The sequence below is a fragment of the Somniosus microcephalus genome, chromosome 21 (assembly GCF_052327205.1).
Source record: "Somniosus microcephalus isolate GS21.2 chromosome 21, FLI_Smic_1.0, whole genome shotgun sequence".
Classification (NCBI taxonomy): domain Eukaryota; kingdom Metazoa; phylum Chordata; class Chondrichthyes; order Squaliformes; family Somniosidae; genus Somniosus; species Somniosus microcephalus.
The window spans coordinates 41,537,792-41,557,538 of NC_141007.1; the positions used below are offsets into that span (position 1 = coordinate 41,537,792).

The following is a 19,747-nucleotide window of genomic DNA, read 5'->3' on the forward strand; positions in this document are numbered from 1 at the left end:
GCACTACCTATTCGGTTGGCATGTGATGCATCACCCTATGGCATTGGAGCGGTGCTGTCGCACAAGTTCCCGGACGGCTCGGAGAGGCCGGTAGCCTTTGCGTCTCGGTCACTAACCTCAGCCGAGCATAACTACGCCCAGATTGACAGGGTGGCCCTCAGCCTAGCGTGGGGAGTGAAAAAGTTCAACCACTATCTGCACGGGCAGAAGTTCACCTTGCTGACGGACCACCAACCACTTGTCTCCATCTTTAATCCAAAGAAGGGCGTGCCGGTGATGACTGCGCAACGGCTACAAAGATGGTCGCTTTTTCTAGGGGCGAACCAATATGAAATCGAGTATAAGGGTACGAAACAGCATGGAAACGCTGATGGACTATCACGCCTGCCACTGCGTACTGCGGAGGAAGCACCAGCAGTGGACCCTGTCGAAATATTTCATTCGACTATAATTGAACGCTTGCCAGTAACTAACACTGATATAGAGAAGGAGACCCGAAATGACCCGACACTGTCTCGGGTATATGACTTGACGGTGAAGGGATGGCCAACACATGGCGACTCACTGTTGCCAGCATTCTCATCCAGAAGAGAACAGCTGTCAGTATGCCAGGGGACCTTGATGTGTGGATCCCGAGTGGTAATTCCACCCAAGTTAAGGGAGCGAGTGCTCAATGAGCTTCACGAAGGTCATCTGGGAGGGGTGAAAATGAAAAGCCTTGCTAGGGCTTATGTGTGGTGGCCGGGGACCGATCAGCAAATCGAGGACCTGACAAAGAGCTGCTCAGGATGCCAGAAGGTCCAAAATGCACCACCACATGCCCCTCTACACCCATGGGAGTGGCCCTCATCTCCATGGCAACGGGTGCATATTGATTTTGCTGGTCCATTCATGGACTCAATGTTTCTAATAGCCGTGGATGCGCACTCGAAATGGCCTGAGGTGATCAAAATGTCGTCCACCACCACGGAGAAAACTATTGCAGTCCTACGGACCATATTTGCCAGGAACGGCTTGCCAGAGCAGATTTGCTCTGATAACGGACCACAGTTTGTGTCCGAAGATTCATGAAAAGGAGTGGGGTAAGGCATTACACATCCGCCCCGTATCATCCAGCCACAAATGGATTAACTGAGAGGTTCGTACAAACCTTTAAGAAAGCAGTAAGGGCCATGTGCGATGACGACATTCCACTGCAGCATAAGGTGGACAATTTCCTGTAGCCTACAGAAATGCGACACATGCAGTCACCAACCAGACCCCGGCCATGATGTTCTTTAACCGAAGGTTGAGATCTCGTCTGGATTTGCTCAGACCAAATGTACGAAGAGATGTTGAGAATAAGCAATTCCAGCACATCAATGAGAAGCCGACAAGAAGCTTCAATGTAGGGCAACCAGTCTTGGCCCGCGACTACTGAACAGAGAAATGGCAACCAGGAACGATATACACACGGCAGGGGCCACTAATGTACACAGTGGATGTTGGGGAGAACATTGTGAGACGCATGTCGACCAGATCCTAGAGTCACAGGAACGAGTCAACCCCATGTCTCGCGCACCTGGTGATGAACCCGACATACAGGTAGCATCTACCCCAGAAACAGTAGCATCGGAAGCTGATGAACCGACTGACGACAGGGGGCCTCCGCACCAAGAGCAAGACACTCAGGAAAGGCGCTATCCAGAAAGGATCAGGAAGCCACCCCAAAGACTGAATTTATAAATGGACTATTTTCAGTTAATGCGCATGTTAAAAGTGTTAATTGTTAAATGAATGTTATGGTACTGTCAATCTAAAAGGGGAGGAATTGTAGTGTATGTACCTTTAAGGGGAGAACTACTTTTTACAGCTCCTGTATACTGTAGTACCGGCAGTGACCACACCTGTATATAAACCCTGAGTAGGGATCTGTACGTTTAGTTTTAGAGTAACCCTCATCCAGTAAATACCTGTTGATTGTTCCTGCAGTCTCATGTCTAGTTATTGAAGGACACACATCAAAAATACACGGATCTAACAATGGTTACTTGGTTAATTCAAATAAGAATCATAGCCCTTATCCATTTTCATCAAAGCTATGCTTTAGAAATGGGCATCCCTCTTGTTTTCTCTACATACATACACACAGGCAAGAGTAAATTGTTGCCAGTATTGCACTAATGGTACAATCAACATGTCACAGTGAACCTTGGTTACTGGTCAATTAGCTGGACAATCATAATAATACCCTGGACTGCCGAGGACCTGCTTGGATCAGGTGCTGGGTTGACTTGGTTTTAAGTTTTCATCTCTAGACATGTGATCTTAGAGGTACGTCGATCCTAAAGAGAGCTGACTTCCCTTCCCCTAAGGAGGATAATCACTATTTTTTTTTATTCGCTTATGGGATCTGGGTGTCGCTGGCAAGGCCAGCATTTATTGCCCTTCCCTAGTTGCCCTTGAGAAGATGGTGGTGAGCCGCCACCTTGAACCGCTGCAGTCCGTGTGGTGAATATACTCCCACAGTGCCGTTAGGTAGAGAGTTCCAGGATTTTGACCCAGCAACGATGAAGGATCGGCAATATACTTCTAAGTCAGGATTGTGTGTGGCTTGGAGGGGAACTTGGAGGTGGTGGTGTTCCCATGCGTCTGCTGCCCTTGTCCTTCTAGGTGGAAGAGGCCGCGGGTTTGGGAGGTGCTGCCGAAGAAGCCTTGGCGAGTTACTGCAGTGCATCTTGTTGATGGTACACACTGCAGCCACGATATGCCAGTGGTAGAGGGAGTGATTGTTTGATGTGGTGGATGGGGTGCCAATCAAACAGGCTGCTTTGTCCTGGATGGTGTTGAGCTTCTTGAGTGTTGTTGGAGCTGCACTCCTCCAGGCAAGTGGAGAGTATTCCATCACACTCCTTACTTGTGCCTTGTAGATGGTGGAAAGCCTTTGGGGAGTCAGGAGGTGAGACACTCGCTGCAGTATACCTAGCCTCTGACCTGCTCTTGTTGCCACAGCATTTATGTGGCTGGTTCAGTTAAGTTTCTGGTCAATGGCGACCCCCAGGATGTTGATGGTGGGGGATTTGGCGATGGTAATGCCATTGGATGTCAAGGGGAGTTGGTTAGACTCTCACTTGTTGGAGATAGTCATTGCCTGGCACTTGTGTGGAGTTAATGTTACCTACCACTTATCAACCCAAGCCTGAACGTCGTCCAGGTCTTGTTGCATGTGGGCATGGACTGCTTCATTATCTGAGGATTTGTGAATGGCGCTGAACACTGTGCAGTCATCAGCGAACATCCACATTTCTGACCTTATGTTGGAGGGAAGGTCATTGATGAATCAGCTGAAGATGGTTTGGCCTAAGTCACTGGCCTGAGGAACTCCTGCAGCGATGTCCTGGAGCTGTGATGATTGACCTTCAACCACCACAACCATCTTCCTTTGTGCTAGGTATGACTCCAGCCTGTGGAGCATTTTTCCCCTGATTCCCATTGACTTCAGTTTTACTAAGGCTCCTTGATGCCGCACTCAGTCAAATGCTGCCTTGATGTCAAGGGCAGTCACACTCACCTCACCTCTGGAATTCCGCTCCTTTGTCCATGTTTGGACCAAGGCTGTAATGAGGTCAGGAACCGAGTAGTCTTGGTGGAACCCAAACTGGTCATCAGTGAGCAGGTTATTGGTGAGTAAGTGTCGCTTGATAGCACTGTTGATGACACCTTCCATCACTTTGCTGATGATTGAAAGTAGACTGATTGGCTGGATTGGATTTGTCCTGCTTTTTGTGGACAGGACATACCTGGGCCGTTTACAACATTTTCAGTTAGATGCCAGTGTTGTAGCTGTACTGGAACAGCTTGGCTAGAGACACGGCTAGTTCTGGAGCACAAGTCTTCAGCGTAATAGCCGGGATATTGTCAGGGCCCATAGCCTTTGCTGTATCCAGTGCGCTCAGCCATTTCTTGATATCATGTGGAGTGAATCGAATTGGCTGAAGACTGGCTTTTGTGATGGTGGGGACCTCGGGAGTAGGCCGATATGGTTCATCCACTCGGCACTTCTGGCTGAAGATAGTTGCAAGCGCTTCAGCCTTGTCATTTGCAATCACGTGCTGGGCTCCACCATCATTGAGGATGAGGATACTCATGGAGCCCCCTCCTCCCGTTAGTTGTTTAATGGTCCACCACCATTCATGACTGGATGTGGCAGGACTGCAGAGTTGGTCATCTGAGCCTTTGAAAGCAGACAACAGATGCCAGTAGCTCTTCAAGAGTAACATGGTGTGCAGCACAGCTCATCATAAAATGTGTGAGTGCATTGCCACCTTCCTCTTGATAACTTATATATACACCATGCCCCATTGAATGGGGGCTCCAGCAGTTGGCAGTAAGGCCCTGATATTAGCTCAGAGGCGGAAGGGCTATTTTGCGACCAGGAAACCTGGAAGAACGGGTTTCCCTCAGGTCATGGCGATGTATTGAAAATTAGCACATGGGCTAGAAACCACATCTGCACATTTGGGCACCAGGCTAATTATTACATTATATGATGAATCCATTTACTGTGGTGTCAAAGCAAACTCATTTAAGTGATAAAATAGAGATGTACAGCAAAATAGTTGCTCATAGGCAGTCGCAGCTTGTACATATTAGTTAAGAGGTTTCAACACGTTAGAATTTTTATGAACAGAGGCAGAGTGCTAGGTGACATGTTGGAGGGAATTTTAACCCCCCCCCCCCCTCAACAGTGCCCCCACAACAAGCGGGAGAAGGCTGAGGAGGCAGGAGTTAAAATTTCAAACATCTGAAACCCGACACCAACCTGCCTCAAACACGTTCACCTCTGGTTTTAACGCAGGCAGACTGGGGGGTGGGCAACTGACCTTCCCTCGAGAGGCTGGTCAGTTATTTAAATATGTTAATGAGGCTGCCTGCCTCAAATTTTAGCAGTCATTTTGTATTTAATGGCTTCGGGCCAGGTTTCCCTGGCCACAGGAAACCCGGCAACTGAAGGGAGGCGAGAAAGGCTGGATCCAGCAGGTTCCAATACTGCTTGGGGGCCAGAAGGAGCAGGACTGCAACCCCCCACCCCCCACCAAAGCTAACCTGCTTCCCTCCCGCGATGTCTTCAACCCCCAACCCATGATCTGCCCCCGACTTCCCCGATCCACGAGCTTCCCCCAACCCACGACCTCCCCCAAAACGACCCCCCCGACCCGTGACCTTCCCCCGACTTGCAAACTCCCACCCAGCCCACAATCTCCTTTCCCCGTGATGTCTTCACACACCCACTGCCCCACCCCTCCCCCGATTTCTTCCTCCCTCCTCTCCGCTCCCTGGCTACAGCCACCTTTTCAATCTGGCTGGTTGCCAGCCAGGAAACAGAGAAAAAAAAATTCAAATCTGATTCTGCCATTAAATTTGGCAGGACCTCGCGTTATCCACATTTCCTAGCCACTAAACCTCCCCACCCCCACCACCCCCCCCTTAAAATCAGGGGTGATCTCTTTTATTCAGGAACAGACAGAGCTTCCATCTTGTGTTAACAAAGGCAATTAAACACACTGCAAAGTCCGTTTAAACTGTCAATAAGCTTTATCCTTAAATCAATGGCAATGAGATCTATATTCTACTGTTACAGTGTACTTTAACTATACAAATATATACAGTTTAGTGTGCAATCCAGTACCTTAAAGACAGTGCAATTCGTCTGAATCCCTGAAAGTTGTACGTAACAGCCCTACTTTGAGAGAAAAGAAATAAACTGCCAGTGCACTTTCTGAAGCTATTAGTATACAGTGGCTGCAATTGAGGAAAATAAGAGAAGAATTCGGAATAGAAATACAATTATTGCACATTATACAACATCTCTGAGAAGGCAGGAGTTCAAACTGTCAGATAGATTGTTGTCAATATTTGGTTTATAAACATTAGATCACTTTGGTCAATTCAAAAGGAGTCAGATTCCTATACCGTAGTCAGGAATTCCCGCCGTGAATTCATTCTGATCGCATTTGCAGCAGAGAACAATCGTCCATAACCTTATTGTAATAAGCCCTGCAGAAGGCTTTTCAATCGAGCTCCAAACTCCAGACAAAAGTACACCACATGAAGATTGGTTTTAACTGAGTGCTGGATCAAAATTCATTTTCAAACCATACACATCAGTAATTTAATAGCTTCCAAAATACCCATTTGCTGTAATATGCAAATGGTTATAAACTAGAATTAAAGGAATGTGTGCAAAGCCACAGAGACAATGAGGAAAATTTTCCTCTGCGTGCTAGGTGTATAAAGAATGTATTCCTGATTTTGCGACACAGAAGAAATCTTTCCCAATGTCTTATTTCACAGTTTTCTTGAAATTTGAAACAAAAAAATAATTTGTTCTGCATTCTAAAAATAAGTAAAGGAAATCGAAATAATTTTGACCCATCATCAGTAACAGTGATACACTTAAACAAGAAACATCATCAAAGCAATAAGGAGATTTATGATATAATACTGGCCAGTTTTACTAGCCCAGCATAGTTGAATTCTGGTAAATGCTTAATTAGTTTCCCAAACATTTTAAACTCAAATCAGCATTTCAATGGGCTGGTTTTATCTTCAAAAGAACAACCAGTATTAATTATTGTAACTGAATTGAAATTAAATTACGTTATTGGACAAATTCATTGGGACTTCAATGGAAATAAAAATCAGAAGAGATGTAAAATGGGCTGCCGATTTGCTATCACCTGTTTTACACTGTCCCACAAAGTCAAGATGTACCCCCATTAATGTCTTTCACAGGAGTTTATGAGTGTGCGCAAGATAAATTATCTGCAGCATTATTCGTTTAAATGTCATGTCTAAATCAGTTATTGTATTCAGTGGGAAAGGAATCAGTACGATAGGATTCTGCACCAGGTTTCTGTTTATCTCGAGTCATCGCCTTTATCTGTACATTAAGGAAGCTGTAAAATTTATTACAATACATCAAGAGGATTATTTACACTGTATTAGAATATTGGACTCTGTTTTACATGCATTATTTGCACAGTACTGAAAGATACTTTATAGTGGAGAACTAGTTTTTAACATTTTTTATTCAAGTTTTGTCTTTATTTTAGTTCCTTCTCCCACCATCCCAGTTTCACATACCATTCCTTAATCAAAAGAGCAGGGATCTATCCCAGGCATTTCCCAAAAACACTGCAATCACATGCCATGAATTGCATAAGAATGGTATACAATGGCTCCTGCTTAATTTTTATCATTCCTCCCCTCAAGGTTTGTAATTTTTGCATGGTGCCAATATGAGGAATTGCAGGCCAGAATATGCACCTTATGATATTACTGTACATAGAATTACATACAATATGCAGCACAAAAACAGGCTATTCGGCTCAACCAGTCGATGCTCCACTCTAGCCTCCTCCCATCCTTCCTCATCTAACTCTATCAGCATAACCCTCTATTCCCTTCTCCCTCATATGCTTACCTAGCCTCCCCTTAAATGCATCTATACTATTCGCTTCAACCACTCCCTGTGGTAACGAGTTCCACATCCTCACCACTATCTTGGTAAAGAAGTTTCTCCTAAATTCCCCATTTGATTTCTTAGTGACTATCTTATATTGATGGCCTTTAGTTTTGCTCTTCCCCACAAGTGGCAACATTCTCTCTGTGTCTATTCTATCAAAACCTTTCATAATTTTAAAGACTCCTATGCCTTCTCTTTCAAGCGAAAAGAGACCCACCTTGTTCATCCTTTCCTGATAGTTATAACCTTGAATTTCTGGTATCATCCTTGTAAATCTTTTTTGCACCCTCTCCAGTGCCTCTATATCCTTTTTATAATATGGTGACCAGAACTGTACATTGTACTCCAAGTGTGGTCTAACCAAGGTTCGATACAAGTTTAGCATAACTTCTCTACTTTTCAATTCTATCCTTCTAGAAATAAACCCTAGTGCTTGGTTTGCTTTTTTATGGCCTTAGTAACCTGCATCACTATTTTTAGTGATTTGTGTATTTTTACTCCCAGATCCCTTTGCTCCTTTACCCCATTTAGATTCTTATTTTCCAAGTAATATGTAACCTCCTTATTTTTCTTACCTAAATGTAATACCTCACATTTATCTGTGTTGAAATTCGTTTGCCAATTATATGCCCATTCTGCAAGTTTATTAATGTCTTCTTGTAATTTATTGCAGTCCTCCTCAGTATTGACTATCCCACCCCCCCACACAATTTGATGTCATCCGCAAATTTAGAAAAAAAAAATTTGATTCCTAAGTCTAAATCGTTAATATAATTTGTGAACAACAGTGGTGCCAGCACTGATCTTTGTGGGACCCCACTTTCCACCACTCTGAATAGCTACCCTTTACCCCCTACTCTCTGCTTTCTGTCTTGCAGCCAGTTAGATATCCATTCTGCTACTTGTCCCCTGACTCTGCATGCTCTGACCTTATTCATTAGTCTCTTATGTGGCACCTTATCGAAGGCCTTTTGGAAATCTAAATAAATTACATCTACTGCATTACCCTTGTCTACTCTCTCTGTTACCTCTTCAAGGAATTCAATGAAGTTGGTCAAGCAAGACTTTCCCTTTTGAAATCCATGCTGACTATTCATTATTATACTTTTGGTTTCTAGATTTTTTCTGTGTTCTCCTTTAGTAGGGATTCCATTATTTTTCCTACCACCGATGTCAAGCTTGTTTTGACACAAACATGTTTTGTCTCCCTTCTTAAATATAGGTATAACATTAGCTATCTGCCAGTCCTCTGACACTACACCTTTTACTAACAAATTATTAAATATGTGTAATGGTGCCTCTGCTACCTCTTCTCCAGATTCATTTAAAATATGTGGATGCAATTCATCCAGACTGGGGTTTTATTCTCTTTGAGTTTGATTAGTTTATTTAATATTTCTCCTCTTTTTATTTTAAATGCGGTTATATAATTTCTAATCTTATCTTGCAATGGCATGCCCACCTGATCCATCTCCCTGGTAAATACTGCAGCAAAGTAATTATTTAATATTTCTGCCATTTCGCTATCGCTGCCTGTGATTTTATCCTGTCCATCTCTTAGTGGCCCTATTCCCATCCCGACTTTCCTTTTTTTATTTTTGTGCCTATAAAATATTTTACTATTTTGTGTTATGTTCCTTGATAATTTAATTTCATAGTTCCTCTTTGTCTTCTCTCCTAATATCTTTGTATTCTCCGTTGTCATGCTCTCCCCTGCTGTCCATGTACTTAGTGTATGACTCTTTCCTTATCCTCAGTTTTTCCCTTATGCCTTTATTTATCCATGGTGTCTCATTAGTGTTTAGTTTGTTCTTTTTTAAGCAAAAAATATTTTTCCTGGATTCTGTTGAATACCATTTTAAATGTTTCCCATTGCTGCTCTACATCATTGTTTGCCAATATTGTTGTCCATTTTATTTTCCCAAGTTCTGTTCTCAGCCCCTCAAAATCGTCTTTCTCCACACCAGCCTTTTAGCCACATGTTAATTCCTCTGATCTGTCTGTCTCTATTCCAATTTGCATATGGCTCAGGCAATAATCCAGAGATTATTACCCTTGAGGTCCTGCTTTTTCATTTTACATCCTAACTCTTGATGCTCCCACAGCAGGACCTCCTCCCTGGTCCTACCTATGTCGTTTGTTCCGACATGGAGCACGACAACTGGATTTTCCCCCTCCCTTTTCAAATTCCTCTTCAGCCGCCTTACCCTGGCAAAACACGCTTCAGGACTCTCGTTCGTGGCTGCAGAGGATGCTATCTATCCCCCTAATTATAGAATCCCCTATCACTACCACATTTCTATTCTGCTCTTCCCCCCCTTGGACTGCCCTCTGATCCACAGTGCCTTGGTCTACATTGTAGCTGTCCTCCCCGCAGTCTTTCTCCTTGTCCTCACAGGTAGTGATGAAATCGTACCTGTTGAACAGGACCGGTGTCTGCAGGACCTCCTTCTCAACCTCTCCTAAGTCCCCGCTAACTGGCTCCCTGGCAGTCGCACCCTCCCCTTCCTGAACCTGTGATTTCCTCTGGGGTGTGACTGTGTTCTGGATAAAACTTTCCAGAAATTCCTCCTCCTCCCTTATGTTTCAGAGTGTCTCTAACTCGCACTCCAGCTCAATGACTCTGAGCCGGAGTAACTGAAGGCAGAGACATTTCCTGCAGATGTGGGAATCCGGGACAGTCTTGCTGTCCACAAACTCCCACATCCTATAGTCCCGGCACAGCCTACCCTGAAACTGTGGTCTGTTTTATTTATTTATAGCCTGAATTAAAATTAGGTAGGATAGCAAAATACTGCAGATGTTGGAAATCCGAAATAACAACAGAAAATGCTGGAAAAACTCAGCAAGTCAGGCAACATCCGTGGAGAGAAATTTGAGTTGACGTTTCGGGTTTGACCCTTCTTCAAAACTGGAGAGAAAAGGAACTAGATCGAAGGCAGGGCTGCGATCGGACAAAAGAATAAAAGAACCAAAAGAAGTAAAAGAGATTAGAAGCTAGACGAGATGGTAATAGGCTGTGATTAGGTGTAAAGTGTACTGGCAGGGCAAAAGATAGCTGCCAGGTGTGAGAGAGAAACAAAAGGAAAGGGGGGGGGAAAGGAAAGGAGTGGAAAAATATAAGTGAAAATGAAATGGGGGCCGAGGTTATGATCTGAAATTGTTGAACTCGATATTGAGACCGGAAGGCTCCCCCCCCCCCTTTCCTTTTGTTTCTCTCTCACACCTGGCAGCTATCTTTTGCCCTGCCAGTACACTTTACACCTAATCACAGCCTATTACCATCTCGTCTAGCTTCTAATCTCTTTTACTTCTTTTGGTTCTTTTATTCTTTTGTCCGATCGCAGCCCTGCCTTCGATCTAGTTCCTTTTCTCTCCAGTTTTGAAGAAGGGTCAAACCCGAAACGTCAACTCAAATTTCTCTCCACGGATGTTGCCTGACTTGCTGAGTTTTTCCAGCATTTTCTGTTGTTATTTAAAATTAGGTAGACTGCTTTTGTTAAAAAAAAGCAAATTACGTACTGTTTACTCAACCGAGTGCAAAAAAATGTATTCCTCACCAGCCAATCACCAACCTACTGTCCTGTGACGTCACCGGGTCCGGGAGTTGTTTACCCCAGCCGAATGGACGTTACTGGAAAATCTCACACCTTTTGAAACCCGGTTTAGTTATCCTAGTTCTTTATCTTTGGACCTTACCTTATCTTAGTCCATATTTGTTTATAGGTAATTACCGTTTAGTCTGTTTTAAGGTTTTTTTACACACTAACTTGCAAGTGTTAACGGCAAAAAGAAGCACCTCCTTCCTCCTCTGCACCGAATTCCTGCTCTCACCAAATTCTAAACTTCCCGCTCCACTCAGTTAACATTGCGATCTATGGTTACGCTCTCTGCTGCAATATATCCGTACACAAAGGCAATGCACCACTCTGCTCTCCAGCAAAAATGTTATATTTGCACCACATGAATATTTAAGTCAAGGCATAAGTTAGCTTCTTCCATATTGTGACACTGAAGTTCCATTTTCTGAAACAGTTCCAGGAAACAAATAGCCACCAGCTGTCCAAGAAGCATTTTGTCTCTTCCCTCCCTAGCAGTCTTATTAACAATGGCTATAAAACAACCTATTTGTACCATTTGGATCACAATTTAAATTGGCACGCTCATCTGAGGCCTTTTGTAAGCGCCAATGAAAAATTAGATTTATACAACAGTAAATCTATTAGTGCCGGCCCAAAATATAAAATCAGGTCCATTGTTTTGGTGCAATAGAATTTTCAGCCAGTAGTGAGATAGGGACAATGTGTCATCGTCTGCAGTTGCTATGGCAAAGCTCCGCTGAAGGTTACAATTGGAAGACAGAGGAGTGAATAGAACTTTGATGGCTGTTGCTGCCTCTGGAAAGAAGTGTGTTTCTTCAGTTTCTGAGGCACCCTATCCTCAGGCTTGTAACACACAGACACCTCACATCTAAACAAGACAAAACAAGGTAGATATCAGTTCATTTTATATCAAAGGATCCAAACAGGAAAAAGCGGAACAGTTTTGCACAAACCGGTTTAGGCAGCATGAGTTGGCTGTGACCTTTTTATGCAAATATGCTACACATTTTGGTCTCTGTGGTACATGTACGATATAATACAGTTTTGTTAAGATTTCTACCCTTCCTGTAATGTTTTTCCTCATATAGTTCAATTTTGAAGATGCTTATGTATGAATGTACTTTGAATTGTTGCATGGTTTTTGGGTGGGGTAGAGAGTGTATACACAAGGCATCCTGGATGCGCCAGAGGGTATTTTCCTATCTGTCATTGTTCCTTCTTATTTCCTCATTGATGCACAATGTCTGCTCATTTAACCAAATTAAGAGAGACCAGAGCATGTTTCAAAATTCAATCACCTGTATATTATATTAAGCAGGTATTTGGAGCAAATGGTGTAGTAACAGTTACTTTTCTTTTAAGTTTCAGTGAATCTTTGTGCTCATTGGGATGAAGGATGAGAAATGGAAACTACTTCCAATTTCAGGCATTTCATGTTAAGTATTAAGTACTCCCCAGATAGGTATAGCATGAGATAAATGCAGAATAAAGCTCTCCTATTTCGTGTGTCTAATTCTGTTAGATTCAGGAGATGGTTCTGTGATAGTAGATTGGCGGTTAGGATCAGATCAGCCATGATCTTATTGAATGGCGGAGCAGGCTCGAGGGGCCGATTGGCCTACTCCTGCTCCTATTTCTTATGTTCTTATGTACCCCAGAAATATGTCGTAGCTCCAACCTCAGAACTTCCTTTCGGAACTGTATGACATTTTCTATTTAGTCAGTCACCTTTATGACATCTCTGAGTGAGATTGCCAATTGGTGTAAAATTAGGGCCAGATTCTAACCACTCTCTGGGTACAGAAGTTTCTCCTGAATTCCTTATTGGATTTATTAGTGACTATCTTATATTTATGACCCCTAGTTTTGGACTCCCCCCCGCCCCCCCCCCCCGCCACCCGACAAGTGGGGGAATCACTTTGCCTGAGTAAGTACACATCCCGTCAACGATAAGCACTGTGTCATTATTCAGCTAGACAAAAACAACATTCACGTGCCAAAGAAAACATAATTTACTTAGCGTGACCAACAGGGAAGTGCAGTTTATTTAGCTACTCAAATTGTAATGCTTCGCAGCTACAACACTAGGGAGTTTCCAGGCATTAAGAGTTCCTGGAATGGTGGGGCGGGAACAGCTACCTCTTCAAATTCCATAGCCACACTCTCAGACAGGCTGATCATGGGCAGGGCTCAGTGGGTGGCACTCTTGCCTCTGAGACAGAGGGCTATGGATTCAAGTCTTACTCCAGCACTTGAGCACTTAAATTAGGCCGACATTCCAGCTCAGTACTGAGGGATTGCTGCATTGCTGGAGGTGTTGTCATCTGGATGAGATGTTAACCTGAGTTTCAGAAGGATGTTAGAAATCCCATGGCACATTTGAGGAAGAGCAGGGCGTTCTCTCAGTATCCTGGTAAACACTGCTTCCTCAGCCAACACCACATAAAACGGATACTCCGCTCATTGTGTTTGTGGGATCTTGCTGCATATAAAATGGCTGGCACAGTTGCCTACATAACAGTAGCTACACTGTTAAAAACAACACTTGAAGATGTTTCTGAGATATGTAATAAAAGTGCTACATACAAGCAAAAGTTGTTTTTTTAATGCACTGCAGGAAGACTATGGTTTTTGCATTTATACTTTTTTATATTAAAATAAGTTTGCAAAAATAACAAACGAGTTTAAAAGATAAAATAATTCTCCTACTTGGTTATGCTCTGATGAACTTTTTGCTCATCCTGGTCCAGACAAACAGCAAATGTGGTGTTATTAACTCCTATTATCTGTACCTTGTCAATCTTGATTTGGGTTATACTTATTTGCTGGAACAACAGAAAGGGATTTGCATCAAATAATGATTAGTCAAACATCCTGTGGAAGATGCACTCCGCACCAAATGTTCTGTTCATAGTTAATTTCCTTTCCTTTCCTTTGCACTTACTTAGCAAACATAAACTTGAATCCTGGTCATTTGCAAATTATGCTTGTCCCAATAGGGCAGAGGGAATGTTTTAGTCTGTGAGCTATATACACCTTGAGATACCACTGTTCTACAACTCCTCTGCAACGTCAGTGTTCTCGCTCAGGCCAACATCCCCAGCATTGAAGCTTTGACCACGCTCAATCAGCTCCGATGGACAGGTCACATCGTCCGCATGCCCGATACGAGACTCCCAAAACAAGCGCTCTACTCGGAGCTCCGACACAGCAAGAGAGCCCCAGGTGAGCAGAGGAAACGCTTCAAGGACACCCTCAAAGCCTCCTTGAAAAAGTGCAACATCCCCACTGACACCTGGGAATTCCTGGCCCAAGACCGCACAAAGTGGAGGAGAAGCATCCGGGATGGCGCCGAACACCTTGAGTCTCTTCGCCGGGAGCAAGCGGAAGCCAAGCGCAAGTCAACCCAAGCACCCCACCCACCTGCCCCTTCAACCACCGTCTGCCCCACCTGCGACAGAGACTGTAGGTCCCGCATTAGACTCATCAGTCAGCTGAGAACTCATTTTTAGTGTGGAAGCAAGTCATCCTCGGTTCCGAGGGACTGCCTAAGAAGAAGAAGAAGATTGTTCTACATCCCCTGTCTGTGCTAAGTTAGTTGAAATAACAACAGAAAACGCTGGAAAAACTCAGCAGGCCAGGCAGCATCCGTGGAGAGAGAAACAGAGTTAATGTTTCAGAGCGAAGACCCTTCGTTGAGACTGAGCCGACGAGATGGTAATAGGACAAGTAAAGAGACAAAGGATGGCTCTAGATGAAGTGTGAAATGCGGTGGCAGAATGAGAGACAGCTGCCATGTGGGAGAGAATAAAAAGGAAAAGGCACAAACCAAAAGTGTGGATAAAAAATATATAAAAATATGATAGGGGCCGAGGTTATGGTCTGAAATTGTTGAATTCGATATTGAGTCCGGAAGGCTGTAAAGTGCCTAATCGGAAGATGAGGTGCTGTTCCTCGAGCTTACGCTGAGCTTCCGTGGAACAATGCAAGAGGCCAAGGACGGTGAGGTCACTTAAGTTGATGCCACTTAAGGCAGCAACAGGGTTACCCTGTGTTCAGGAAGGGAACAATAGCCAGAGTTCCTGCTCCTGATTGCTACACAACAACCCCTTCCGGAAGTGCATCTAAGGATGTTGGTAGAGGTCAGAATTGGGCTCAATTTGATATCCTTCTCAGTCAGACAGCCTGTGGCACTCATTGTCACGTATAACATATGAATAATGGGCCACTGGAGCCAGAGGATGACTACCAGCCATAGAACTGTACCTCAGTGGTAGAGTCAACATTATCAGGAAAAGAGGAGACTGAGTAAATTGGAGAGAAAGATAAGTCTTATGTAGGGATCTGGGTGAGACTCTGTCCTTTCACCCCTGAGACCTGGGTTCAAATTCAGCTCTGGCCGATTGAATGAAAGTTTTATGTTCCCTGAAGAGCCATGCTCAAAAGGATTTAGGTCCTGACTATGTCAAACCCATTCACATAGAAGCCTTACAGTTAATAGAAGGCTCAGACTTGCATTCTCAGTCGGGACTCACATAACAGAAGTGAAAGGACAGTATTCTAAGTTCTGGTTGCACCCTGTCTCCTGACACAGCCAGTTCTAAAAGAAATCCTTCCTTTTTAATATTTCCCCACAGTGTAATTATGGTACTCTTAGAAGAACTTCATTACAAAGTATTTACAGCACAGAAACATGCCATTCAGCCAAACAGATCTATGCCGGTGTTTATGCTCCACACGAGCGTGCTCCCACCCCTCTTTATCTAACCCCATCAACTTATCCTTCTTTCTTTCTCCTGTGCTTATCTAGCTCATTGATAGAGTCACATGTAAAGGATAATGGGCTGTATTTTCCGATCGGAGGCTTACCGCGTGCTGAAGCCTCCGATCTGGAAAAAATCTACGCCCTTAACTGAGGGCTCCCGAGGTGCGTATAGTTCCACTCCTGGGCCTCTCCAACTCCAAGTGCGCAGGGCCCACGTATCCCAGAGGCGCATGCGGTTCGCAAGCATCCCTGGGATCACATGGGGAGCCAATCAAAGAAGGGAATCTCCCTTCATACACTTGACAGATAGACCTGACAAATATATGAATGGAGATCACCCCAAAAACACTTCAAAACATTAAATACATTTTTTTTTTTTTAAATCACATTTTTAAAATTAGTTGAAATTACAATAAATTAAATATTTTAACCAAAAAAATTACAGGGCTAAAAATAAACTTACCTTTTTTAAAGTCTTTTTAAATGATAAAAGACTGAATTTAAAAAAAAAACTTTTTTCAACTCTTATCCTGCCTGCTTTTATCAGGCGTAAGAATTCTAAGGGTTTTCTGCGGGCGGAGGGGCTCCAGAAAGCGGAACTATCTGCCCACAGAGGCCCTTCTCCAGAGCAGGCGTCCGATCTGGCAAGAGCATTCTTGACAGATTGGAAATGCCAGTTTTCAGCGCATGCCTGAAACCGCCATTTTCGATATCCCTACGGGTGGGTACACAGCGCGTACCCACCTGTAGTGATCGGAATATCCGGGCCAAGGTGTTCAATATTTAAATCCAAAATTCAGCATTGAACTCCTAAAAATATGGCAGCTTGTGAAATTCAAGAATGATCCTGAAATCCAAAGCAAAATAACTAAAACTCCCGAGACCAATTGGGAGGAGAAACCCTGACCTCTGGAGTTTCCAAGACCAGGAATGTGCCCACTACTAGATCGCCAATGATAAGAGGCATTGACTAAACAGTACACCTGCCAAGAAATAAGTACCAGCAGACTCCCAGAGATCAATTAAAAAAATCATTGCATAAATGTTTGGGGCAGCAGTAAGGGATTTCAGTACCGGCGGAATGAACACTAAAAACAAACACACACATCTCTGACTGTGGCTTCAGTCAGAGACAAAATATTGCAACACATCAGGTGAGCATCATAAAAATGACACGATGTGTGCATGCTATCAACTTTTTAAAGGGACATGCAACTACTTCAGTCTCTGCCAATAACTTAAAACAGTTAAGTTTCAACTAGATTTGACAGTCATCTCTTGTACTGGACATTTCATGAAGCTTTCATTAATCTCATTCGAGACATGACTTGAACGGGGTAATTTTACACCATTGTGTTCCTGTCGGGGAGCCTTGCTCACTGCGACCACATATTGGAAATTTAGGCACACACTTGTACACAATTTGCTGACTATTTCTAATTTGTGCTCCCAGTCGGTGAGGCTCCCCACCAGGCGGACAATGTTGGAAAATTACCCCTTATAATGTAAAAGGGCAGTGAAAGCATCGTGTAAAAACACCTCTGGATATTTCTGCATTACTTTTATTCCCCACTGCAGCAGCTATCCCTTCCTGATCAGTCAGCGCTCTGTAAAGCATCTGCCTTGAGTTCTTAACCTCGCAACAAGTCTGTGCTTACCTGATTGTAACTTTTCTTGGATTTAGAGTTCTGTCGCTTTACCACCTCAGTCATCGAAAGATGAAGATATTCTGTATTGGATTCTGAAGAAAATGAAAATTTATTTTTAAAGAAAATCATTATCCTGGTTAAAAAATGCATACTCAAAAGATCTAGATTTATGTTTAAAAACACATAGCTTATCTTGTATAAGTGCTTGAAATACAATGATAGTACTGTACTGAGTCTTTGAATTGCACACATTCTCATGAAAGTGGGCTCTGATTTTAAAAAACTTAACTGTTATAACACTGCTACCAATGCAAAAGTATAAGCAACAACAAAACTAATCACATTAAACATTTAGTCTCGAGTACCAGATTCCCACATCTTTTTGCAGATTTTAAAATAGGTGGAGAAAAAACTTCAGAAATGTTCACAATGTGCTTCTATTCTTTAACTCTTGCTCACTGTCTTGTTAATCATGGGAAGTAGCAGACTCAGGTTATCTTTTTCAAAAACTTTATTTTCTTTCAAATTTTCCCTCCTTTTCGTTCCTGCTATCCTCAAGTTACTGACTATTACTGGGTTCAGTTCCAACAGCCTTTCAGTAATTCGCTTAAATCACCATTCTCAATCTGTGAGTCTGTATGGTGAGCGCCATTAGGCCATGAGACCATGGTGGGTCTTGCAGGGAGCACAGTCCTGATGTTCACTCTTGTGCATGTTCCAGCAGAGATTAAAGGGCAACGATTGGGAATAAGTACCCTGCGTGAAGTTTAGCCTCACATTCCTACCCCAGAGGCACTAAAGCGAATTGCCATGTCTCGAATGTACCCAACTGAGATAATCTGACTCAGCACAAACCAAGACCTGAACTTGGGGTCTACTGTTGTTTTGGCATCGTATGACACAACCGAGTGAGCTGATTAATCTCATTTTGATCATGCACCTCATACATCAGCTAAGGCTGTCCTCCATCTGTCTAGAATGTAATTGGCATCTTATGTAAATTACATATAGAGGATCTATCATAATTTTTCTGCTTCAGCCAAATTATGTTACTGAAAATGGTTGTCGGATGATATGTTGGTGCCTTGCAGCTCACGTTTGTGAAGTGTTGCAAGGCACCAGCATGTTATTTGACAGCCATTTTAACAAACATACTTTTGGCGATGGGAAAAAAAAATTAGGGTAGCCTCTCTTTGTGCAATCTATGTGTTGTACCTTACAAACTCTTTGGTAATGATCAAGGATGGAATGAAACAAATTTCACAGTAGACTTCTTCTTTCGTATGGTAGTAGCAAAGCAAATCAAATGTCAACATCCAAGTCAGATATCCAGGCCAAAGCTTCTGGTGTAACAGCGTGGATATCTTGTAGGCTGCCTGTGAATTTTCTCTGAGAGCAGAGCTCAATGATGTGCTCCAGGATCTGATTAGGAGCTCCAGTCGCAAGACTGGGAAGCTTTAATCTTCCATCTATGGAGAAGATGGCAGCATCTACCATAACCGGTTCTGAGGCAGTTGATGGTTGTCCACCATTTGCAAGGAAGGTTTGATCCTTCAATTTGTACTGTGGGGTCCAATATAAGGAATCCATTTGGCATGTCACAGTTCCTCCAAGCATTGGTCATCAAGGCTGAGGGGAGATCGCTGAAGGGCTTTGGCGACGGTCCAAAATGGCCTTCTAGACTTGAGATGGGTTGGTGGTCGGATGTTCAAGTCGGCCTGGATCGGCATGTCTTCGCTGGTGTAGCGGTTAAATTCTCTGGAGACTGCATATTCACAGTGTAGGTGTGGTGGTGCAATGTTTGGGGTGGATGATGACAACCTTCTTACGGCCCACCTTGTTACGTGATCTTAGATCACAACTAATGTCATCTCAAAGGACGCCAAACTTGACATTAAAGAACCAAAGAAAACTACCGTGGACTGATAAGTGCCATTTACTGAAATGTAAAATGGCTAGCTGGAGCAACTAAAGATATACAAGGTCATATTTTTGATCTCATCAAAGTAATTTGGTCGCTATGAAAAATATTACCTAGCTCATCATATTTCTTACAGGCCTTGCTAAGATTTACAGATGTGCATTTTTTTTCCACAGTGTTCCACTGGTTTCTTCTGCTGACTGTTGCCTAAGGGAAGACAAAAGAAATTACTATTAGAAAGTGAGGCGACATGTCACCGACAGGTTTTTCTTCACAATCAACGTGCATTTAAATGGAGAATTT

At 43.3% G+C, this 19,747-nt stretch overlaps 1 protein-coding gene across 1 annotated transcript in view; it reads right to left on the bottom strand.

Annotated features, from left to right (window-relative positions):
* Window positions 1–5,555: 5,555 nt before the first annotated feature.
* Window positions 5,556–19,747, bottom strand: part of pik3r5 (phosphoinositide-3-kinase, regulatory subunit 5) — a 114,822-nt gene continuing 100,630 nt past the window's right edge. The window contains exons 16-19 of the mRNA XM_085963485.1: window positions 19,558–19,651; window positions 17,533–17,615; window positions 13,819–13,934; window positions 5,556–11,977 (exon numbers count right to left, since the gene is read on the bottom strand). Of these exons, the coding sequence (XP_085819611.1) occupies window positions 11,830–11,977; window positions 13,819–13,934; window positions 17,533–17,615; window positions 19,558–19,651 (441 nt within the window). The 3' untranslated portion in view covers window positions 5,556–11,829. The remainder of the gene's footprint in view (window positions 11,978–13,818; window positions 13,935–17,532; window positions 17,616–19,557; window positions 19,652–19,747) is intronic.